This window comes from Sminthopsis crassicaudata, chromosome 4, assembly GCF_048593235.1.
Source record: "Sminthopsis crassicaudata isolate SCR6 chromosome 4, ASM4859323v1, whole genome shotgun sequence".
Lineage (NCBI taxonomy): Eukaryota > Metazoa > Chordata > Mammalia > Dasyuromorphia > Dasyuridae > Sminthopsis > Sminthopsis crassicaudata.
The window spans coordinates 364187282-364213694 of record NC_133620.1 but is presented as its reverse complement, the minus strand read 5'-3'; the positions used below and the strand labels follow the sequence as shown (position 1 = coordinate 364213694).

Below are 26413 nucleotides of genomic sequence, written 5' to 3'. Positions count from 1 at the left end.
TAAAGGCAGAAAGACTGAGCAGAGAAAAGATCGGAAAGGACAAAGAATACAGTCTTCTAAAATTCAACAGTATTTGGCATTATTAATTCCAAGAGGCTTGCTGATTTGCCCAAAATTCCTTCGGATGATTTCTAAGTACTTATTGCCTCTTACTTTCCAGAGTCAAGATGTACCAAATGACTAAAACATTTCTTGGGAGGCAAGACGAGTCCTTCTGGAGTTACAATAACTCTCTTAGGGACCCTATGACCTTATTAAAAAAAACAAAGCAAGTCAGCAGATACCTCTGGAAAAAGGGCCCCAAATGGAAGTTTGGTCATTAGTAGGAATAGAGAATGCAGAGGATGGTGTAGAAGAGAGAATAAGAATCCATGCATCAGAACCTTGGAGCTTCACTAACCCCAAGGCTGGGTGATACCGCTGGCTACCTGGGAACAGGAAAATAGTCCCTCCAACCTTGAAGGAGCCCTGTAACAATTCTCCAAGGGTGGAAACCTGGGTATAAAGAGCAGGTATTCTTAATTCCTCTTCGGGGAAAATGGTTTTCTGTAGGTCCAGTACTAGGCAACAGATATAAAGGATACAGCAAAAGTGGGAGAGAGGAAGTAAGAAGGTCTCTTTGTACTATCACATGTTGCTTGGAATAATTAGGAGCAATATGTGGTGTTAGGTATTTTCCTGTGTTTCACTGAATTTAAGAGGCAAAGGAATATTAATTCTATCTTCCTGTCTTTTGATATTAAGAGAATTAAATCTGAAGTCTACTTGTCTGTCTATCTCTCTCCGCATACACAGGCACATGCACACTATACATGCACACACATGCTCATGTGCACATATGGAAAAATTATTCATGTTCAGAAAGGATGATTTGGGGAAAGAGAAGATGACTACATCTTGGAGAATCTAAGGTGAGGTGACTTGAGGAGATGATGAATTCATCTTGTTTCTTCTTTTAACAAGCTCCATGAAAACCAAAGACTCACATGAACAGCAGAATCTCTGAGGAGGTCTGGCCCTGGAAGTAGCCAGCTGGAACATCATGGTGATGGCCCCTGCCGAAGAGGCTGACAATAAAAATGGAGAGTTGCGGCAGGAACTCCATCCACACTTGTTCTCTTGGTTTATTCATCAGAAATAATTATCTGTGCCTGCCTTCACAAAAGCACATATTTTATGGGGCACATTAAAATTTAATGGGTTTTTAATAATATTGTAACCACGGCAAGAGAACTACTAAAAAATACAGCCACGTGGATTTGCTATGGTATGATGGACAGAATACTAGAAGACTAGTTTCTATACTTACTAGCTGTTTGAGCCTCAGTTTCTTCATCTGTAAAATGGAGAGAACAGCATCTACATGACAGGATGGATGCAAGGAAAAAGTAGTATATGCAAGGTGCTTTGGAAATATTAAAGTGCTCTACAAATGTTAGCCATTATTATAATTGCCATCATGACCATTGTTATTGGGCTCTGATTCCACGGAATGTAAAAGGAGACTAGTTTTGAGTATCACTGTCTCCTGAATTTATTTATTTGTGTAAATGGTATTTTTGCTCAGTTAAATATAAGCTTTTAGAAATCAGGGACTATCTGGATCTGGTCTTCAATGTTGTAGGTATTTAATAAATGTGTAATGAATTGAATGATGGGAAATGGAAGTGTGGATAACTCAAAACAACAAATAACCACAAAAATGATTTTTGCTTGGCTTTGGATTATGACCAAACACATTTAGAAAGAAAGAGATACATCAAAACATTCAGGGAAGGATTCTCTGCCTGATTCTCAACCTAAATATTGGCAGTCTACTTTGAAGGTTATAGAACTATGTCATAAGATCATAGATTTAAAGATGGAAGAGACCATAAAGACCCTCTATTGAGAGATTTTTCTCCTTTTTGTGTCATGAACATATTCTGCAGTCTGGTGAAGTCTACCCCTTCTGAGAATATTGTTTTTAAAAACAAAATTAAGTGTGTAGGATGTATAAAGGAAATCTATTATGCTGAAACACAGTTATCAAAATGTTCGAAAACCAAATTCATGTATTCTACAGTAAGAATTCCAGGATTCTAGTATAACCCATCACTTTAAGGGTTAGGGAGCTGCAGACCAGGTTAAATGATTGATTATCACTATCACATAAGTAATATAAACAAATGAGAGAATTTAAGTCAAGAACTATATTAACCTTAAAGCATTATATAACTATGAGCTAGTATAATTGCATTTTCTTCTAGCTATTTTTGATATCATCATCATCATCATCATCCACTTCCCCCAAAATAGCCAAAGTGATATTTCTAAAACATATGTCTGAACATATCATTCCCCTACTCAATAAACTCCAGTAGGATGAAATGCAAACTCCTCTATTTGGCATTCAAAGCTCTCTTCAATCTAGCTCCAATCTATCTTACTAGCCTTATCATATAATACTCTCCTTGATCCATTGGATTGTCAAAATATAGCCAAAATGGTTTCCTTGATATTCTTAATAACACAACATATCTTCCTCAACTTCCAGGTTTTTTTCTCAGTATCATTTGTGCTTAAGAACTGCATGGTTATTATTGTTGTAGTTATTTAGAAGCAAAACTGAGATTCAAACCCAAATTCTGACCCCAAACAATACACAACATCCTGTCCTTTGGATAAAGGGTTAGGACCACAGTTCATCTACAAAGCAGATAATAAAAAAACATAAGTCATAGATTATAGAAAGGAACACTAATGCACTCCTGTAAATTGTGCATTGTTACAATAATCTGGAAAGTGACTAAAATGTCCCAGGGATTCCAATGACAGGCATATTCTTCCAAAGAGGTCAAAGAGAAAAGGAAAAGTATCATATCCACCAAAATATTCATAGCAGCTCTTTCTCTGGTAGCAAAGAGCTGGAAACAGTGAATTTATTTATTCCACTTATTGTGGAATGGCTAAACAAACTGTGGGAAATGAAAATCACGAAATATTATTATACCATAAGAAAGGATAAACATGATGATTCATGGGAACATGGGAAGATGTAAGAATATGAGAGTAAATAGAATCAAGAGAACAATAGTCACCATAACTACCACAATATAAATTAAAATGAAATTTTAAAAATATACTGAAATAGAATGCAGTGATTATAATAAGACAAATCTATTTCCCTGATTTTCTTGTAGAAGTGAGTATTATTGATATGTTCTATTGTATATATTTTCAAAAGAGTCAATGTGTTGTTTAATATACTTTCTTTTCAAATCTTTGTTATAGGCACGTGTTGAAGTTGATGTGACAGTTGTTGATGGGTAGGAAAAGAGGGAGGAATATATCTGGAAATGAATTTGAGGTAAAAAAGTAAATTTAAAAAAAAAGACATTCCTTTCATTGGATGGGTAGAAGGCTAAGGATATGGTACACTGGTTACATGTGTTAAGTAAATGTACCTAATTTATGTGCTGGTCTTGCTCACCTGTTTGTTTTTTAACCTTTGTTCCAAGAAAAGGCTAACTAGGCTGAGAAGTAATGCAAAATATACCAGGAAACATAAATGATGTAGAAAAACAAAGAAAAAAAAAGGCATCAAGACAACTTTTTTAAAAAAGAAAAGAATCAATGAAAACCATCTTAAGTTTCTCCTAGGGAAAAAAAAAAGTCTGCTATACAAATGCCTATCACAGCTACCCTACACACCATGTTATATCGTTATGTCACCAGTTCTCAGATCAATATCTATTTCTAGTCCAAGAAATGAAACGTGGAGTCCTGCCTCCAGTGACACATCTTCACCCAGACCTGACTCACCTCCCTGGAAAAGCACTGCCAAAAATAACACTTAGCCAAAATTATGTTCCACAAGATTTGACAAAGTGATATCTAAATTAAAACCAAAAAAAGCTTAAATGTCAAACAATGCTGGTGATTTATCCAATGGTGATTTAGACAACGCGCCCCCATTTTCCATTACATCAATCTGGACCCGGAAGGCAGCAGGGATGTTTAAAGATGCCCGTGACAGGCCAGGAGTATGGAGAACCCTCAAGACTATCAATCAACCTCAAAAAGTCTGGTAGTTTATGATGATTTTTCCCCCTCTGGGAAAAATCTCTCTTTTCCTTTTCCTCTCTGCCCTTAGATGTAGCCATGATGTACGTCCATCGATCCCCCTGCAACCCCATCCCACAGACACATCTGCTCCGTACCCACAGCTATAGGAAACCGCTGGAATGAAGGTCAAGATCATCCTAGGAAATCTTCGCGTCAACATGAGCTTAGAGTGAGAAGGAATGCCACAAGGCCATTAAGTGAGAACATTAAGAACGCCGTAGAAGCTGAAAGACATTAACCTGTGGGGGAACGTCAAGGTATCTGCTTCTGTTCCACAGACAAAATAAAAGGGAGCGGGGGCCTTTGGTAATGGCCCACTATTGCTGTTGTTCATATAAATTATATCCTGGGGGGAGGGGGTCAGAGAGGGGGGAGGAAAGTAAAAATGGAACACGTTCAGAATTCTTTTATTGTAATAGTCTCCAGTTGAGCATAATCACCAAAGCTATAGTGATAAGATTGCCAAAACTAGACAAACATCTGTGAGATGAATTCATCTCCGAGGGGAAGCCAACAGCTTGTTATCATTAAAGAGGCGATGCTCGCTCTACGATTGAACTGCAGGCCGCCTTGTTACTGCGTTTGCGGAAGGCAATTGAACCAGATGTTGGCAACATTCTACGGATAGATGACAAGCACCTGCTGTTGAGAAAATTAAGCTGCTCACTGGCCTCCTTGATTTGGGGGAGCAGGGCAGGAGAGGTAAGACAGGAATGACCCAACCCTTCCAGTCAGCCAACTGTAGGTCAAAGGGATGGGGGGGACCAGCTCGCTATCCCTCCCATCCTCAACAACTGCATCATGCCCTTTGCAAACTCCCTTAGCTACAACCCACAGGTCTAAAGAAATCCTGCGTGTGAGGCAGGGAGAATGTGTAGGAGGATAAATTTCAAATCCTCTGACACTAACTACCAGTGACCTTAGGCAAGAAATTTAGCCACTATGGAACTGTAAAAAGGGTCCTACGTTTAATGACTAAGTTTCTTTCCAGATCTAAATCCGTGGAGCAAAGCACAACTAATAACCCTCAAAATACACTGACAGAAGGCCAGAGGAACATCTACATCTCAAAGTCACGGGCTTCCCACTCTGTCTTTTTAAAATGTCACAGGCTCCCAGGTTAACCCAAGTACTTGGGCAATCCAGTTCAGGCCAGAGAGGTAAACAACCCAGCCAGATCAAATCACTCAGCAGGTTGCTCATAGTAACAGCCTTGGAGATCCTTCAAACCATAATTTTAAAACACGATTGTGGACATTAATCATCATTAAAAGGCAAACAGGCAATTTTCAGGCCATGTCATGCTGACTCAGATGAAAACAAAAGCTCTTGAAAGCAGGAGGAGGGGGCGGGGAGAGTAAGGTCTATATATTCTACTCATGCCGCCACGGACAAATAACAATCTAGGCAGCCCATAACTCATTTTCTCAGTGCTCCCCCAGCATCCGTTATCCCACCCAAGTGATTCACTCCGAAGTTAGAATGTCACGGTTTTCTGCATAGACACCACAAAGCATAGTTTTGACATGGACAGTCCTGTTATCAGAAAGACTGATAACAGACCTGACCCTTCCAGTTAGCCAACTGCAGGGCAAAGAGACGGGGGGACCAGCTCGCTGGTAAATAAAATAAAATAAATACACATCCGTGGATCCACGAGGGGAGACTGCGCCAAAGCCTTGCTTCCCAACCAAGGACCTTTTAGAAACCATTATGCCTTAAAGGTAAGCAAGAAATGACATCATAACAGGGCAGGCTGAGTCACTTAATAAGTCACTCATTTTCTGTACTGACAAAATCAAACAGAGCCATCTTTGCTTTCATAGTTAAAGAAATCCATCAGACACAACCGTGGTCATTTTGGGGGATTCTCACAAGGCCGAGGGAACTTCTGGTCTAAATGAAGAAATGAAGCCTTCTGATTTCCTCAGGTGGCGTGACTCCCCAAGGCTGAAGACTTTGTACAATGCCCATGATACATCTGTCTCATGTACAGGGTGGTAACACGTCTCCTGCCTCGCCTTGGAATTACACTCACAATTAGCCACAAAATGTGATAAAATAGGCCTCTTCTGGTGGTTAATTAGGGGAGTTGTAGGCTTCCAGGCTCTTACTAACAAGAATTCTTTTTTTTTTTTTTCTTTCAAGAAAACCCCGTCATTCAAAATTCCCAGAAGTGGTGGGGGAAAAAAAAGATTCATTTGCCAGAGTACACACAGTTTAATTTCCCAATCTACCTGCACTGGACTCATTGGGGCAAATTTCATTTCATATTAACAACCTCAATCCATGTGACCACAATGGAAAAATAAGCAGCTTCCATCAAATTAAGTTTTTTGGGGGGAATAAAAATAACTATTTTTGTTTCTTATGTTTGACTCAGATATCAATAAAGATCTAATATGAAGTTTCAGTGTTTTTGTCTACATTTCAATGGTATTTATATGTATTCAAGTACTCTAAGTATCTGAATACAGGAATCCCTTTAAGAAAAAAATGAAAAATTACATTTTAAAACCTAAATTTCTTATACAAAATTTTTCTTTTTTTTTTCAATAACCAAGAAGAAAGGGAGGAAAAAAGGGAGAGAGAAAAGAAAGAAGGGAGGAAGAGAGGAAGAAATCTTTGTATCATAGAAGTATAGTAAAGCAAAGCAGGTTCTCATAGTGAGCAAGTCCAAAAGTTTGTATCGAAGAAACAAGAAAGGAAGAGGGAAGAGACGGGATCATCTTCACGGGGTGGTTGGACAGAGGGGTATGACTTGAGCAAATGTGTGTTTTAGGGATATTAATTTGGTAGCTGAGGGAGGAATGGATTGGAGACAGGAGAACCAGGAAGACTAGTTGGGGGCTAATACAACAGTCCAGACAAAAGGTGTTAGGTTCATGAAATGCCTGTAGAGGTGTGCAGTCTCCATTATGTCTCCCTACTGACAAGTTGATAAAGTGGAGGAATTTCATTTAGTACAGAAAAGGACCTTTCTAAGAGGCTGAGGCCAGAGCTGTCCCCATGAGGATATGGAGGATGTGTCACAATTGTCTTTGATATCTTTGCACATAGAAGGCATGTAATAAATGTCTGTTAAATCGAATTTACCCTCTTTCTCTCCCGGACTTCATCTATAACATTGGGGTGTGTGTTGAAATAGGTCTATTTAAGCTTCCTTCTAGCTCTAAATCTATGATCCTGCAAAAGTTCCATACTTTTTTCCTCCTAAAATGAATCAAGATAAAATAAAGATCAAAGGCAGCTTTGATAAAGAAAAAGGAGTCAGATATAGCTGATGGGTATGAAAACTGGGAAAGGACAATGCATGTGTCGCTGCTCCCACAACATCTTCCTTCCTACTCCAGGTTGGGGTTTGCTGGTAGGACTTCTGGGTACTGAATCCTGGTAGCCATGAGGACTCCCCCAATAAGCTCTGAGGCAAAATGTAACTGCTTTCTTGAAGCAAAGGCCAACAGTGGGTTCTTCTAACCAAAGAGCATGTCTAGAAGAGAAACTCACCAGACACAAGCCCAGAATGTATAAAATGCTCAACCATGAAGCTAAAACCTAAGAGGATCTTTAGAGGAATGGCTTTTAATAAAACTACCACAGGCACACAGATAGACTCCAGGGGCAGGGCTGGAAGGACAACAGTGCCTTAGAACCCACTGGTGTTCTAATCCACTAGAATTCTTCCATGGAACCCACCTCGGAAATTTCTTGCCAGTGAGTTATGGTGAACACTTCCTTTGAGGAGGAAAAATTGTTTTAGGCTTCTTTCCAGTCACATGTGCTCTTTTAATCCTAGTCATATGAAAGAATTATTTATTGAGGATGAAAGTTCCCCCATAGGTATTTTTTAAAGTGCTCTGCACTCAGGAGCACTCTCGTTAAGTCTATAAAACTGCCTTAAAAGAAAATGTTAAAGCATTTGTCTCATCTACTTTCAACTGATTCCTTATAGCAGACAAGGATGAGTTCCACAAACACTCACCCTCCTAGCAGTGCTGACTGTCTGGTGCTCTCCCTGAGCTCAGAACTACAGGGGGGACTCCACCATTAGCAAGGCTGTTTTGAATAGAAAGGTGGCATTTATCACAGTGATAACATTATCTCCTCATGAAAGTGGATTATTTGTCCTTTTCCTCCCTTGAGGAACTCCATTCTATAAGACCCCATTTCCTTCTCTGCACAGTGTCTCTCTTACTACATGTCTTTGCCTAGAAAAGAAAATTCCTTGCCATATCTATCTTATTATGATGGATATTGGAAACCAAATATTTTCCCCCCAAAAAAAATCTTTGTATTAAATCAAAACAATCTACTAATAAGGCTCTACAGGTAAGATGGATTTGTTAAAGGATTAGGTGCCATCTTAATTAGATGACATCTAATAATGCTTTTCAGTTTGCAAAGCAACTTACCAACACTATCTCAATGAAACCTTAAAACCACAGTATAAGATGATCACTAAAGGCTACATTCATTTCAGTTTTACAGATGAGGAAACTGAGGTCATTTCAAAGGGATGTCTGGAATCAAATCCATAAAGAAGGTGGTCATGTTTTTAAATGAAAAACATCTCTATTTTTCTCCAAATACCAGTACAACACACACAACAAAGCTGGCCTTAAAATAATTATCTATGCATCCAATTATAAAAACCTTAGAAACCTCAACAACCAATCTCTGATTTATAACTAATCCCCTTCCATAAATTACTGCTACAGGACCACCTAAAAACTGGCTTCCTGTAAACAAATCACTCTTTTGCTTTTTTTAAAATTTTAATTAAACCCTTATTTTTCTTTTTCAAATGTTAGAGTTTGCTTCTCACTACACTAGGGCAGGATTTATTATCGTTAAGCTGTTTGGAAAAAATCTCAGGGTTCCTAAGAAACTCAAAACAAAGCCCATTTCCAAAAGCTCATTGTCAACAGAAGTCTAGCCACTTGAACTATAGTCTAGTAGAAAGAGTACAAGATTTGGAATGGAGAAATATGAGTTTGATTCTAGAAGTAGTGGTGGGAACAGGAGAAAGTCACTTAATCTTGCCAGCCTCAGTTTCCTCGCCTCTCAAACAGAGATTGTAATAAACCTAGCTCACAAGGCTAAGATGAAAAAAAGAACTTAGGAGTCTCTTAAAGTGCTCTGAGAGGGTAAGTTATCATTACTACCTGTGTAAGTTGGAGTAAGTCATTTAACCTCCTCTGTAAAATGAGAGGGTTGGACTAGGGGATGTCTGAGGCTCCTTATAGCTCTAAATCCTAAGATAACTATCAAGCACTCTTCTGGTGTGTGATTACATTTCATTTTGACTCTCACCCACCCCAAGTTCCTTCTTATTTTTCTGTCCAGCCAGGATTTCGTCACCGACATCTGTTGAGTATGGCCCAGTGTTTCCCTAGCAACCTAGCCCAGCTCTTTTTCTTACAAGGCATTCTGCTCCTGCCCATCATCTCCCATTCTGCCCCCAACCCCAATTATCAGGCCATGTGAATCTCCCCCTCCCAGTGGAGAACACCTTCACCAGTAAAACAGGTAGAAATGCAAAGCAAAGCAAAGAAAGCATTACCTACCCTTGAAAGGCTAATGGGAGAGTCAAGATGAGAACACAAGTACTTAAATACAAAGTATGTGCAGTTTTTTGTTTGTCTGCTTTGTGTCCATCCCTAGGATGAATTGATGAAAAGAACTCTCAGAAGGAAAAAATTGGGATCTTTAACAGAGATTTATACTCTGCAAGAATATTTATAACTGCAATTTATAGTCTCAGAGTTCCCTGGGGCACTGAGAAATTAGGGAATTTTTTTTTTACTCTCTCCTGGTCATGCTGCTGTTTTTATGTAGTTTTCAGTACACTCTGACTCTTCATGACCCCATTTAGGGTTTTCTTGGCAAAGATACTGAAGTGGTTTGCCATTTCCTTCTCCAGCTGGTTTTACAGATGTGGAAAACTGAGTAGACAGGGTTAAGTGACTTATCTAGGGTCACAAAAGTTGGAATTATCTGAGTTGGAGTTTGAACTCAGCTCTTCCTGATTCTAGGCACTGCACTCGATCTACTGAATCACATAACTGCCCTCTCAGGGTCTGACAACTAGCAAATAAATTTCAGAGATTTAATTTAAATCCCAAACTTCCAAATTATTCACTAAGCCAAAATGTCCCATTTATGAATGAATTTTGAAGGAGAAGAAGAATATAACAGGTAGTTGAGATATATTGTGAGATCTGGGGAAAAGAGAGAGCAGGAAATTCATCGTCTGGAAGTTTCCCATTTGTTTTCCCAAAGTTTTGTTCCCTTATTAATTCTGGCCTTTCTTACTCCCTCCCCTGGCATCTCCAGACAATCTCTCCCTCCCCCCTTTAATCTATGTTTCCATTCCATTCTTAAGGGCCTATGATTATTCTAAATCAGCACTCGGATGACTTCATTTCCGCTCAAGTGCACCCAGGTCAACTTCAATTGAAAAAAGAAGGAGGAGGAGAAGAAAAATAATCAGCTAAAAGCTATTAAGTATAAGCCAAAGCAGTCCTGATTGGTTCTAAAGGGGAGTACTAGCTGTCTTCAAAAGCACCAATACAGCCCAACCATTCACTGTCCAGTAATGGCACATTCAGATTTTTCTGGGGCTCTCACTGTTCCAACTTAGACTGTTCCCGCTTAGAATACGAATAGAGAGCCTAGATCTGCCTTTCTGCTGTTACTAATTCACAAATATTCAATATGGGTGTACAGGGCTTTTTTCCCTCCTTTAAAGGATAAGAGCTTGTCACATCCCAGCGTGCTTTGGGGTAGCACTGGGTTGGGAGAGACTACATAAAAACAAGGAGTAATATGGAGGGGGGTGTGTGATAGAGAATGCAATCCTATTGACCCTGAAAAACAATAAAATTTCCATATCAATGTCCAGTGCAGGAAACAATGGAATTCAAAATGGGTGCCAAGTCTAAATGAACTGGGCTCTCTGTCCAATGAGACAACCCCTTCTCCTTGCACCCCCTGGCACTAGCCTGAACCACAATTTAATGTCCACTTTCAAATCTCTCAGAAATGAAACCCAAGAGAAAGACTCCCTTTCTCATGCTAACAACTCCATTGTAAGTGATGTCTTCGGAGGCCACAGCCAGGGCCTCTGGGAAAGCCAGCCCACAGGAGCTGGAGTGCTTCAAGCTCCAGGGGTCTTTAACTCATTGCTGACCAGACAGCAGAGCACCAAAGAGGGCAGTCCTTCCCACAGTCTCTGAACCTTAGAAAAACTGGACAAACCAAAACCACAAGGAGTTTTTAAGCCAGTTAGTTCTAGGAGAGGGATGATCTGGGACACACTAAGAGCACGCCTATTTCTGTTTTACTGAAAGGAAAGCTTTGAATAAAGGGCCTGCTTCCAATTAATCAGAAACTCATCATTTCTTAGATGGATGGGCCCTCCTACTACTAGCTCACAGACTTACCAGAGGTTACAGAGGAAACCTGAGCTCCTTGAGGGCAGGAATTCACTTTTTTTTTTTTTTTTAAATAGAAAGTGCCTAGCTAAGAGTGCTAAAAAGTAAGAGTCAGCTAGTGGCCAAGTGGATAGACTACCAGGCTAGAGTCAGGAAGACCCTGAATTTAAATCCAGCCTCAGATACTTCCTAGCTATGTGACCCTGGGCAAGTCACTCACCCTGCCTGCCTCAGTTTCCTCATTGGTCAAATGAACTGGAAAAGGAAATAGCAAACCATTCCAGTAACTTGCCAAGAAAATCTCAAATGAGGTTATGAAGGGTCAGACATGACTGAACTACGGCAACACAATAGTATTAGTTGAGTTGGATTGCTTTGAAAAATGTTTTGAAAAGACTCAGAGGTTAAGGATCTTCACAAAGTTAATGAATGGTAAGATAATTTCATTTTTGTTTTTCTTGCATAGTAGAAGAGCAAAAGTGGGACATTTAAGTAACAACAGGTGGGCACACCTTTGCACTAAAAAGAAAAAAAAATTCTTACAAATCTACTAACAACCTTATGGAACAGAAATAAACTAGGGGGAGACTGCAGTGGAGTTTAATGTAAATTCATACATACTCTTCAACTATTTCCAATATTTACTAGCTGGGTGACTCCAGGGCAAATTAATTCCAAGACTCAGTTTCCTCCTCTCTAAAATGGGAACAATAAATACCTTTAGCCTCCTAGCTTATAGGAGATCATGAGGATCAAATGCAATAATGTAGGCTTTCTAAACCTCTCTGGAGTTTCTTCTGTAGAATGAAGGGGTTAGCTCAATGATCTCTAAAGGCCCCGTTAGCTCTAAATCAATGACCATAAGAATAAATGTTCTGCAAACTTAAAGCTTTGCCATATATCAGTGTCAGCAGTCACAGAAGCCATTAACTTACTTAAAAAAAAAACATTTATTTATTCATTTACTCATAGTGATTGTTGCTGTTAATGGTAATATTTACAAGAATAATAATCCATCTTAAATCAATCCTCAATGGAAAATTCACAGAGGACAATGTGAGTATGAGGTTTTAAAAAAATTAAAAAAAAGTCAGCTACTTTTATTTGACAAGCCTCAAAGACTGCATTACTAGGAGAGAGGAAGAATTGCTGCCTGCTACCCCCCTCCCCAAATCTAGCACTCCTTATAGATCCTTGGAAGGCCTAACCCAAGAGGGATCCAGAATTCTTCTAACCCTAACAGGGCACAAATATTGGTCATACAGATCTCTGTTCAAGGTCAGAAGGTCCAAATAAAATAACTACTTCTTGATGATTCCCTTCCAAAGGAGGAGTTGACACAAACCAGATAAAGAATTAACAATATGGACAGTATCCGCTGTCTTCTGGGCTAATGTGGAAGGGGGGAGGGAAGGGAGAGAAATGATATGTACAGAAAAAAACCTTCTGGGATGACAGGGAAGGTGAAAAAAAAAATACTGTCATCCCTCCTCCTCTCCCCCATCTTTTCCACCAAACCTCCCAAGATATGTCAAGGAAAAGAGAGAACCCAACATCAAGGGTCTACAGCTCAAAAAGAAAACTTACAATAACCTCCGCCATACAAAAATAAAAAAATAAAATAAAAAAGGTTTTTTTGTTGTTGTTTTGGGAAGGAGAGGGGTTTGCAGGAGGAGTTGAGATGTTGACAATTTTCACTCAGGTTTCTGAAACTCAGTTCAATCCACCTGTATAAACCTTTTTTCGATGAAGGATGCCTTCTGGAGCTTTGATGCCCACAAAGAACAGACAGGACTTTTGTTTTTCAGGTCTCATCTGAAAGAATCACAGAGAGCCAACTGCACAGGGCTCAGTTTATCTAGCCCAAGCATTTGGAAGAGATAAAGCTCTACCTCAGGAACACAGACTGCTTTTAAGAATACTTAATTTATTTATTTTTCCCAAAGTCCTTGTCTTTCAGATTTCAAAGGAAGTTTTAGGGCTTTCATTTTTGGTATTACTTTTCTCACACACTGAGTATCAAAATGAGGAGATATGGGTTCCAGCAGGCAGGCTGGCTGCTAGGTACCTTCCCTTCTTCCTCTCCTCTTCCTATGAGGGAAGGGTTGATAGACTCATTACAACAGGTATGTTTTTTTAATTACATAAGAGGAAAAGTCACATCCTTGTTTTCAATAAGAAGTGTTCAGCCCCAGCACCCATGGACTAAGATAAACTTTTATTTATTCATTTTAATAGATCACTTATAACCCCATGTGGCCCAGTGCTGGGGCTAGAGTCAGTTCAAATATGGCCTGGGACACTTACTGTGTGACTGAGCAAATTACCTGTTTTCCTCAGTTTCCTCATCAGCAAAACAAGTTAGAAGAAAATGGTAAACTGCTCCAGTACTTTTGCCAAGAAAACCCCAAAATAGAGTCACACAGAATCAGACACAATTAAAGTGACTTAACAGTAGCAACATAATTCTAACATAACAGTCAGTGGCTCTGGGACTAGATTGTGTGCTCTTTCTGACATGTCTTTTCAGGAAAGTGAAGAAAAAAAAGGAGTTTGGGATAGTATTCGTTACCTGGAGACACCTTTAAGTCATCTGAAAACCACAGGGGCTGCAGGTAGAGAAAAGGGTTAAGGCCCCATGTCAAACAACAAATCCTGGCATGAAACCAGAAGGGACATGGGAACCAGGGCAGCTGAGTTACAAAAGCTTGATTGTAGCAGCCTATTGGATTGGAAATGACTTGTAGGCCTAATGAAACTGAACTCTGGCAGGAAAACAGAATGAAAGGAATGAGACAATCAGATCAAGGCAGGAACAAAGGGAGCCGAGTAGTTTCAGCTTAGCAGAATAAGCTCGCTTTGTTGTTGGGGAAAGCCAAAGCCGATTAGGATAAACCAATGACTAAGCAGAAGTCTTCCAAACTAATTACACAGTTCACCATGTGAAGTATAATTGGAAGCCTCAAAATAAGGACTGCTTTACTTTCACAGGAGTTAGAGAAAGTGAGCATTACCTAGGCAGGAGCTCAGCCTATCTCTGTCCCCGATAGTTTAAAGGAATAGAACAGCTCTATATTCCAGGAGAAGGAGAGAATTTAGTAAGTCCAAAGGCCTTCCCTTTGATGTTCAGAATCTAAGACGTGAGAATTTAAGATGCTGCTGCTTGAAGGAGGGGATCTGGAGGAAAGGATGGAGAAAAACCAAGGGACTGACATAGAAAGAAGGTTTCTTGATCTGGATATGATTTAATAAGGGCAGCTAGGTGGCACAGTGGATAGAATGCCAGGCCTGGAAACAGGAAGACCCAGTTTCATGAGTTCAAATCTAGCCTCAGATGCTTACTAGCTGTATGACCTTGAGCAAGTCACTTCACCCTGCCTGCCTCAGTTTCCTCCTCTGTAAAATGAGTTGGAGAAGAACCATTTTTCTCTGCCAAGAAAACCCCAAATAGGATCATGAAGAGTTTGAAACAGCTAAATAAGCATTTATTTTAATAATAATAATCCAGGGAACATATTTATTTTATGCTGTTATATAGGAAAAGCTGGTAGACTTACACATATTTTTTTCTTTCAAATGAGCTAGGAAACTGGAAGCATATCAGTTAGACCTTATTACTTATAAGAAATAAATTAGATCTTATTAGTTATAAGGAATGCCCAGATAAGGAAACTGGCTACTGATGCAAGTCAATACTTTGCCTGCCTCTTATACTCTTAAGATAGACTAAAGCACAAAGAGATAAAGATAAGCCACCTTATAGCCCATGTATGTCAGAAGCAGGACTTAAACTCTGACCTGAATTCAAACTGGACTGGCTTGGAGGCCAGCTGTCCATCCATTATGGCACAATTCTCTCTCATGAATGAAATAATAAGGCCCAGACTTGAATAACCAGATGTACAGTGGATAGAGGGCCAGGGAGACTTGAATTCAAATCTAGTCTCAGACAATAGCTGCAAGTCATTTAGTGCTGTTTGCCTTGTTTATAAAAAATGGGCTAGAGGAGGAGCTAGGAGAGCGCCAGCCCTGACATCAGGACCCGAGTTCAGATCTGTTCTCAGTCACTTAATATTTCCTGGCTGTGTGACCCTGGGCAAGTCACTTAACCCCAATTGCCTCAGCAAAAAAAAAAGGGGGGGGCAGAGCACTAGAGAAGGAAATGGCAAACCACTCCAGTATTTTTGATAAGAAAACTTCAAATGAGTCAAAGAATCAGACACAACTAAAAGAGGCCGAATAACAACAAACAAAAAAAGTTCAAATTTAGGATTCTGTATTAGTGTACTGGAATACAAAACCTGTAAAGAAATTCCCTCTCTTAAGGTATATAAGCAAGGGCTCAGCAATTTATAGCATCTGATTAAGTGACTTATACAGGGTTAAACAGTCATGTGTCAGAGCCTGGACTATATAAAGTGCTACACAAATGTCATTTATTATTACTATTATTACGAAGTGTGTCTCCATATGCCAATATATTATATTGACAATAAATCATCCTTACAATGGCTCCATGTTGATTGACATTTGTGTAGCTGCCTCATTCTAGCCCATCATCCCATCTGGAGGCACTATGTTTGTAAATTAAATGAAATCAACATTCTTTAACCTTTCGTTAATGATTTAAGATAATATTGATGTATATAAGTCTCTTTGCCCCAATCCTCCTGAAAGGATTTTAATTGCTTCCAGTGAATCTCTCTCTTCTCTCCCTTCCCTATACGAGCTTATCTGCTGTAGCTTAATTTAGGCAGAATTAAAGAAGAAAACAACTTAACTTGTTAAAAAATGATAATAATTAAAATATACAAATAATTTTCAGTCAGTAATGTCTAGCCTACCTAAAGTTACTAAAATAACAGTGAAGAGGTCTGAATATCTCCCCTAGTCTGAGTTCAAGTCCAGCTCCAGATAGCATTTATTAGATGTGTGACCCTGTGCAAGGTATTTAAATACTGCATGCCTCAGTTTTCTCATCTATAAAAAAAGGAGCTAATAATAGCACTTGCCTCCCAGAGTTGTTGTTATGATCAAATCAGATAATATCTATAAATCACCTAGTAAACTTTAAAAGTATAAAGCACTATATAAATGCTAGTTATTATTTATGCAGCAAAATATACTGTGGGCAAGGGGCTAGTTGCAAGGCTGTTCTACCAGTCTCTGCAAACAAAAGCTCATCTATAATCCAAGGGTATTAAGCCACAGTCAGACTTCATTACATTTATATCCTACCAATTCTGAATGTGCAATCATTCAGATTCTGCATTTGTAATTTTTCCTGAGAGAATAGTTGGAAATAATCTCTGAATTTCAAGCTATTACTCATGAGAAAGGTAAGGTTAGTCCAAAGTTTTCATGTGTGTGTGTGTGTCTGTGTCTGTGTGTGTCCATGTGTGTGTTTTAAACAGAGCAAGGCTTAAAAAGTTAAGGATTTCATCAGTAAGTCACTGATTCACTTATTTTGTTTACAATCCTTTAAGGTCCACTAACCCTTATGCTTCATCCTGATGTGGAGATGATTTGAATCCTCAGAGACTAGAAGATCTTACCTAAGCAAAGGGCCATGTATCTGTCATTTGAAGGCTGGTCCAATTAAGGTTAAGAAGTTTGCCACTAATTAAATTTCAGTTCAATTCAGATCATAATGAATAACAAGTTAGTCAAATAGTATTTTTCTACAAACTTCCCCACTACAAAAACAAACAAAAAAAAAAACACAACTTTACAGAAACGAAATTATTTTTCACATAAAGAGTGATTAATGTTGAATCCATACAGTTAGGAGACTCAGTGGATCGAGCACTGGAACTGAAGTCAGGAACAACTGATCAAACATGGTCTCAGACATAGCTGTGTAACTCTGGATAAATCATTTAATCTCTGGTTGCCTTAATCCACTGGAGAAGGAAATGGCAAACCATTTCAGTAATTCTGCCAAGAAAACCCCACAGTGTATCTGGTCCATGGGATCCCAAAAAGTCAGACCTGGTTGAAAGAGCAAACAATAACTACAATAATCTTGAATCCAAAAAACAGATATCATACAAAATAAAATTTCATGAAAGTTACCAGAAAACTGAAACACTCAGAGATTATTACATTATTCTATTCAGCTTCTCTATGGCCAGGTCTGGGAACTACATGCAAAACTCCTTGGTTAGTTTTTCAAGGTTTGGCTGGAGAATGGGGCATCCCTACTTGTACCCACCAAAGCAGTGACAGCCCAAATCCCGATCTTCCCCTCCTCATACTCTGCAAGAGGCTGGTGGTGGATGCTGATTCTGCTGAGCCATTTGAAAGCAGAGTGAAGGAGAGGAAATGTGATATTGGGCAGCACAGAATACAGAGCAGAGCTAACTAGAGGCTTCGGGCCAGAGTGAAAGAGGACTACAAACATAGCTGGACCAGCTCTCTTCCAGCAGAGTGTATTATGAGCAAGTTGTTGCCTGGATTCCTTCATCTTCCCAAATGGTCTGGGCAGTACTGGAAGGGCGAAAAGGAAAACCAGGGATGAGCACCAAGGAATGTGCAGATAGAAAACTCAAAGAAAATAACCTGATTAAACAACTATCCCATAAGCAGATAAACCAATGGGCATGCTGATTAGTACAGAAGGGAAAATGAGTAAAAAGGCAAAAAAGAAACAAAAGAATAATGAACAATAATTATACAGGGAGTGGTGCAGTGGGTGGATACCAAAATTCAAATCCAGCCTCAGATGGAAACAAGTCATGTAACCTTGGACAACGGATAGAGTGACCTGCCTGAAGTCAACCTGATTCTGATTTGGCCTCTGATATTTACTAGCTGTATGAAGTCACTTAACTCTGCTTGCCTTAGTTTCGTCATCTTTAAAATGAGCTGGAGAAGGAAATGGCAAACCACTCCAGTATCTTTGTCAAGAAAAACCCATTGAAAGCTGGAAAAACAATCTCAGTTGGCTTCTGCAATGCTATACTGAATTATATTATAAATACTACTATAAAATGGGGATAATGCTAATACTTATCTCCTAACATTGCTGGGAGGATCAAATGAGATCATATTTGTAAAGTGGAAATAATATTTACAAATGACATTTCTAAAGAGAAACAAAACTTTGCCTAATTAGAAAGAGAAAAAGAACTCTCTTTTATCTTTGTATCACCAGCACTTAGCACAGTGCTTGACACAATCTTTTCCTTTATTGATCTCAGTTGTGTCCGACTCTCTAAGACCCTATTTTGAGGGCTTTACATGACAAAGACACTGACATGGCTTGCATTTCCTTCTCCAGCTCATTTTACAGATGAGGAAACTGAGGCAAAGAGTTAAGAGACTTATCCACTTAAGTGTCTGAAGCCAATTTAAACTCAGAAGGCTGTCTTCCTGATTCCAAGCCCAGCACTCTATCCAATGTGCCATCTAGCTGCCTGCTTGGCACACAACAGGTGCCTAATAAATGTTTACTAACTCCCCAAGGTAACAGAAAGAGAGCAAAAAACTCCAGAATGGTTCAAAAGAGAAGCAAAACTTAGGATACAATAGCAGGAAGGTAATTGTCAGAACCCAAAGCTATCTACACAAAAATTTAAAAGACAAATAAAAAAGTAGAAAAATAACAACAAAAATGGAGAATTTTTCCAAAGGAACACGGACTCTGAAAGAGAAAATAACAGCTCTCGAATACAAAAATATAAAAATAGAAGAAGAGTTAGCATAAGGGAAGCAAAAAAACAACTACAAAATGTATGAATTTAATATAGAAGTGAAAATAGCAGACCTTGAAAACCAAATGTGAAGATTTTACTTAAGAAACTTTTCTATCAGAAAAAATGACATTAAAAATATGAATATCATATGGCAGAAAAGGATACAAGTAAACTGTTTGAACTTTAGAATACAGACAAGAAATTAAAAGCAAAAATTATTGCCAGAGAAATTCATTAGAATTAAAATTCATAATTTCACAAATTAACAAATTTTGGAAGCTGCTAAGAAAAATCTTCACTTATAAAGAAAAACAAATAAGGATAGCCAAGGATTATTCTGTTGTCATGAAAAACTAGAGAAGAGGAGGGAATAGTACATTCTAAAAAGTCAAGGATCCTAAGTTGAAACCTAAAATAACACATCCTTCAAAGCTGAATCTATTTACAAATTAAAAAAAAAAAAAAGATCTTCAATAAAAGAAAAACATTAAGAATTTTCCTTGGTGGAGGAGATTTTTTTTTCTGGGGGGGGTGGAGGAAAAACTCATAAATGTTTTAAGAAAAAAGAAAATAAGTAAGTATGATTATCATGAAATGTTTAAAACAAGTAAAATGAAACAATTTAGTTTGATAATCATTTATGAAGTACTTACTTGTGGGCAAGGCATTTCTTAAGTAAAAATAAAGTACTTTCCAATGAGTTTATATTATATTGAGAATAAAAAGGAGGAAACAATATATATGCAGATAATTAAATAAAAAGTATAAGGAAGAGAGTGAGAGGTAGGGGAGAGGCAGACAGAGAGACAGAAAGAAAGGAAATACAAAAACAGAAAGAGAGAGAGAGAGAGAGAGAGAGAGAGAGAGAGAGAGAGAGAGAGAGAAAAGAAAAAGTCTGAATAAGAATTAATTAAGTAAAAGAAGAGAAAAACTAATAGAAAAAGTATCCCTTTGAAGAAAGAAAAATGAGATTTCTAAATTAAATGGTTTTGGGGGGGAGGTGGGGAAGACTAATGAAAACTTTATTAAGGTGTGAAGGAATTGCAATCTTTATCAATGAAGGGAACATAAAACACAGATAAAATCTTTTTAAAAATAATGAAATAAATATCAGACATGCTGTTATTTTTATTTTTTTCACTAGTGTCATTTTGCTTATCAGCACCATTTATATCTTCATTCATGATATGTACTGTATTTTAAAGTAATAAAATAATTTTTAAGATTTTGAGCAAGATTTTCCTCCCACTAAGACTACCTGTCCCCACAATGCACACCCAAATTCCCAACCTGTTATTCTAAAGTAGAATTATAGACTCAGAAAATAACTGACCCAGAAGGGGCCTTTAAAATGATCTCGTCCAACCTCCTCATTTTAGAAAGAAGAAAATTATACTTCAGAGATGCAATGATGTGTCCAAAGTCTCACACCCAGGTGGTGACAACATCAGAAGGAACTCAGAAAGCTGGTCATCATTTGTGGTCCATTGTTACCCAGTGACAAGGTTAGAACCATAACTCAAGTCTGGTTGCTCAAATTATAATCCCTTTTTGATAGTAGCCCAATTTGATGACCTCATTTGAAATACAAATAATTGTATTCCCCTCCAAGGGTTTTTAGCCAGAAAATCTTATGTCTTGGGGACCTGGAGGAAAAAACCAGACACTCATTTCCAATAGCCAATCTCCTAATTTAAGTGATTTCAAGTTTCTTTGGTGTATCATTCTCTTGTCCATTACACTGAGAACAGGGACACTCATAAAGGCTAGCATGCAGAGCTCAACAGCAACACATTGGACTGCTATATAAAACAAAAACTAATGAAGTACTCACTTATCATAGGGATGTGTGGGAAGGAGAGGTCTCTGAGCGTGTTGAAATATAGAATGTAAAATAAGCAAACAGTTAAGTCCCCTATTTTGTGGTATGATAAGTACAGTGTTGCCAGGAAATCCAAGGTTGAAATCCTGAGTTTTAGACATTTATTTGCTATGTGACCATGAACAAATCACTTCACCACTGCGTCTTCAGTTTCCTCATCTGTGAAATGGGAGTGATAATACTTGTTGTAAGCACTGTTGTAAGGCTAATATGGGATAATGTAGGTTAAAAAACTTTGCAAACCTTAATCCTCATCATCATGAGCACTCCTTCTGGACCATATTAACTGGCACATGTTCATAGAATTTCAGTTAAAGGGTCATTCAATTCTTATTTACAAGTGCTTCAAATCCCCCAACATGATTATGTGCTTCTTGAGGCCTGCATAATTCTTCCCTAGCATTTTAACACCTCTTTTCTTAATGAATGGATATAATTTTTGGAAGACATAAGAACTTGGACAAATTCAATGACCAAACACGATTCCACAAGGCCCAGGTTGAAGCATGCAATACATCTCCTAACAGAAAGTTGATGGACTCAAGATGAAGACTAAGACATACATATTCAAACACAGTTAATGTGGGAATTTGTTTTGCTTGATTATGGATACTTGATTCAAAGGTTTGATTTTTTTCCACTGGGAGGGAGATGAGAGGGAAAAAAGGTAAAAGTTTGTTTCCAGAAGAAAAAAAAATCCTGAAAAATAAAAAGGGAATGGATATATATTTGCCTAAAGGAACTAAGTCCTATACTATGATACATTAGGATTCTGGTGCAATCTATATATAATCCTAAAAGTTGAGCAGACACAATTCACAAGGACAAAAGATGAGCCCAAATAAAATAACCAGATTTTCTGGGGACAAGCCAAGGGGAAATATAAGCAAATGTATTAAAAACTATTATTATCATTGAAAATATGAGCTAAGAGAGCATTATAGTTTTGATATATCCAAAAGCCTCCTTAGTCTTTTAATAAAAGGCTTGATAAGTTTACACATCCTGCCGGATTCTGTAAATGTTATTGAAAAATTAAATGAGTGGTTTTATACACAGTAAGTACCAACGGGGGAGGATGTGTGTGTATGTGGGAGAACTACAGTTAACCCATTCCCTGACAAAAGTGGAGCTATTCTAAGAGCCCATTTATATGCATGTTTTCCAGTCTTGCGGAAAGAGAATTTAATGGGAAGAATTCAGAAACACTTGAGAAGACTTGTACAAACTGATGCAAAGCCAAATAAGGAGAATCTGAAGAATACACAGAGCAACCACAATCCTCTAAAGGAAAATTATACTGAAAGACAGCAGGACTCAGATCAATGCTAAGGACAATCATGCCATCAGAGAAGTGAGGTTTGGGAAAAGGTACATTGTCAGGAATAGTTCTTTTTTCACAAAGGAAATTACTGGGAAAATTATTTAGGGAAATATTAATTATGGGTAAAAAATATATAAATGTAAGATTTTTCTTTAAAAAAAAAAAAAAAGAGTTGGTTCTAAATCCTGACTCTGCCACTTGCTGGCTATATGGCCACGGCTAAATCAATTCACTTTTCTGAATCTCAATTTTTTCATCTGTAAAAACAGGTGTGATATAATATATAAAAGGGTTATTGAAGCATATAAAGTGCTTTGTGAGCTGTAAAGCATTTTTATTAAAATTAGAAGAATTTATTAAAATTGGAAGATTTTTAAAAAGTTACTAAAAATACAAAAGTAGAGAGACAGGATATTTAACACTACATGTACCCCCATCTAGGTAGTGTGCTTAGTCTTGCTAATGATTTTTTTCCCCTTTTTCTTTTTTTATTTTCTGATACAAGGGTAAGACACAATCAGTTATAAAAACAAAAATGGCAACAAAATATGTCCTAGAATTAATTTTTTTAAGTCCACAATTTTAAATGTGTTTTTTATAAGTTGTGTTTTGTTTTTAAAGAGGAAGAAGAAACTTAGAGGTAAGAGATATGAAGGAAAGAAACAGGCAAGAACCTGTTTGGGGTAATGTAATAAGAATTTCCTAAGCAAAGTCAATTTCCTTTTTATATATATATATATATCTTTCAATTTATTTATAAAATTCCAAGACAGGTTAAGACTTGAAATAAAGAAAAAAAAAGGATTTTCAACTCATAAATAAGAGTATCTCTACTACCCTTATTCCACAGTGGGCTCATCATCAGATCAACATACACTCTACAATGGAAATCAAAGGATTCAATGCCTTCCAGACACTTTCCTTAGCATGGTGGTACTGGATATTAGATGATGCTTGCTTGGTATTTTAAACCAGTTTTACAGAGAAATACTCAACCAATATGTTGGTATTCCACATGGCATTCTCAGCATTAATCATCACTCACCCAAGGGAATCAGCAAGTGGCTATTTGTGAAGTTGTTTCAGAATCAACCTTGAGGGACAGCTGTGTCAATGTGCCGAATTACAAAGGACAGGATAAAGAGTTTTGATTTTCTGTTACTTGGCTTCGATTCCCATGTGAGTCGATTAACTTCACATGGAGAAAAACTCCACCTCAAGGCCAAAAACTATAGCCTTACTCCCATCCGGCAATCTCGCAGATGCATGCTCTCGGTTAAGTTGGAAATTGGGTGAGAAAGTCATCTGAAAGGTTTAATGTTACCCTCTACCTATTCCAAGTTCATAGCCTAATAACTATCAGACATAAGATGAGAGATTTAGGGCTGGAAGGGACTTTAGAAAGTAGTGGAGTTCAACTCTTTCATTTTATAGATGAAGGAATTGAGGCACACAGCGTTTAAGGGACTTGAACCAGTCACAAAGCTAGTAAGTGCTTGTAGCAGAATTTGAACACAATTCTTTTTGCTTTCATATTCAGTTCACTATCAACTAGTACAGGGGTTCTTAACCTGGAATCTATAGATACTTCACTATCACCGAGGTGTATGTGGACTGATTTTATGAACAAGGATAGGGAGAAATCATATTTTTATTTTTACTAAGTTGTAAGTGAAATTTAGCATTACTTTTGATTATTTAAATACATCATTCTGAGGAAAGATCTCTAAATTTTAGCAGGCTACCAAAGGAGCCCAAGGAACAAAATAAAGATTAAAAATTCCTGTACTATTACATGCTGCCTCTCCATCATTTGATAAACTAAGGTCTTTCTGATAAGAATAGAAGATGACTTTCCATTCCCTGACAATGTCAAACATTTTCTATACCAGAGGTCTACAAAGTGTCAACCCTTTAGAGCCTAGAAGGAAAGAGTCAAGAATATCACAGAATCTGCTTCATAGATAGGACACACATAATAAAATGTAGAGCAAAGATGGAAGAGATGTGCAAAGATGAGGAGAGACTTAGTCACCTGGTGCTAATACCCTGACAGCTCAGCCATCCTGAGTATGACTCAGGCTGCTCAAGCTCAGCAGAGAGTCAGGAAGACCCAAATTCACCCCCTATGTAAGACAGACACTGGCTATGACACTGAAAAAAAAATTACTTCTCCATCCTGTGCCTCAGTTTCCTCACTTATAAAATGAGGATACTAAAATCACCTATTTCACAGTAGTGTTGTAAAAGTCAATTGAGATACTCTATGTAAAGAGCTTTGCATTCCCCAAACGTGAGCTGTTATTATTCCAAGACTGCAATGGGGACACCTATATAACAGCTGCCCCACTTGAAATCAATTCAACAAACATTTTAATTAAGCACATAGTGTGCACTGCATAAGGCTCTATGCTGGGTGCTTGAACACACACATACAAAAAAGGCACCTCTCCAAAGAAAATTCCAAACTCAATGGGACCAGATTCCCCATGAAAAAAGGGGGTTCCTCAAGGCAGAAGTAAATATGCAACAAAAAGATCATACTTTTTCCTGACTGATTTAAGGCTCTAAATGTTGCTCCCAGCCTGTTCTAGGCAATGGAAACCTTAGGGATACTTTTACTGCCATCTCACAGATATTCAGCCTGAGAATTCTTAACAGCTATAGGTTGGTTGCATTCATAGGCTCTCCCTTGGGTGTCTTAGCAGAGAAGGGCTCAGCTGTACAGAACCCAAGAAAATCTTTTCTATTCAGGTTTGTTTCTCTCTGTTTCTTTATCTTTGTCTCTCTCCTTTCCTGTTTTATTCCTCTTTCTAGTCCTTTGTCCCTCTTGTCTCTGTTTTCCTCTCCCCTCTCTGCCCCTCCCTCACTTCCCTCCTCTGGATTTATTATAATTTCGATAATTTTTTTCCTTCCTACTTAAAGAAGAACAAATGTATGATTTCAGTATGTTTGGGTCTTTTCACCTACTTCCTCCCCAGATTCAACATTCCTAACGATAGAGAAAACAATTCTGCAAAATCATCCAATCCACACCTGAAAATGTTCACAATATTCTGTCCTATTAGTTCTCCACTTCAGTCGTGAGGAATGGATAAGTTTCATCATCTCCTCTAGGCTGTTCATTGGTTTCTCCATTGCTCAGTATTCAACTTCCTTTTATCCAACTTTATCCAATTTATCCAATCACTTTCATTCACAATTGTTGTAGTCACTTTACATCTTGTTCTCTTGACTCTGTATCAGTTCATATAATTCTTCCCATATTTTTTTTTCTGAAATTCAGTCAATTTTCCAGAAAGCAACAGCATCAACCCCAAGTGACTAATGACTAAGAGCCCTCTTCTTTAGTTTCTATCAAAACCACTATTACTTCAGACTCATAATCCAGACTTTCTAAATCCTGGCATTAATTCTCCATCCCTATCCCTAATCTGCTAGCCCTTCTCCCCTACATGATATCAAAATGTCAACAAGAACATACTGAAAGGTCAGGCTATCTACTCATGGAGGCATGTACAACATAGCACATTCACTAACAATCTAACCCTCTCAACTAACAGTCTGCCCGCTCAACTTCTACAGATTTTGTTTGAATTTAGACATGAACGTGAAGTCATTCTGGGACTGTCTGGGCATAGCAAGAGAATTCTAGTTACCTCCCAAACACAAAGTGGATAATCTTCTGGCTCCATCATCCAACACACAGATAGTACTTACCTTGCCAAACTGCTCAAAATATTGCTTTACATCTTCTACAACTGTATTCGCAGATAATCCGCCCACAAAGATTTTCTTTGTCCTTGTCACCATCTGCAAGACAGAGAGAAAGAGAGAGAGGCCAGATTACTAGAAGTTGTGTACTATTTTTATAAACCACCTGCCTAATCCAATTGTTTGGAGTCTTTCTCCAGGAAGCCAATTCAGAACCTATTCAAAATTCAAATGGATTTTGAACTTAGTAATT

At 38.0% G+C, this 26413-nt stretch overlaps 1 protein-coding gene across 1 annotated transcript in view; it reads right to left on the bottom strand.

The window, feature by feature from the left end:
- MSI2 (musashi RNA binding protein 2) overlaps positions 1–26413 on the bottom strand; it is a 522649-nt gene that overhangs the window by 328366 nt on the left and 167870 nt on the right. Inside the window, 1 exon segment of the mRNA XM_074261866.1 lies at positions 26167–26259. Within this exon segment, the coding sequence (XP_074117967.1) occupies positions 26167–26259 (93 nt within the window).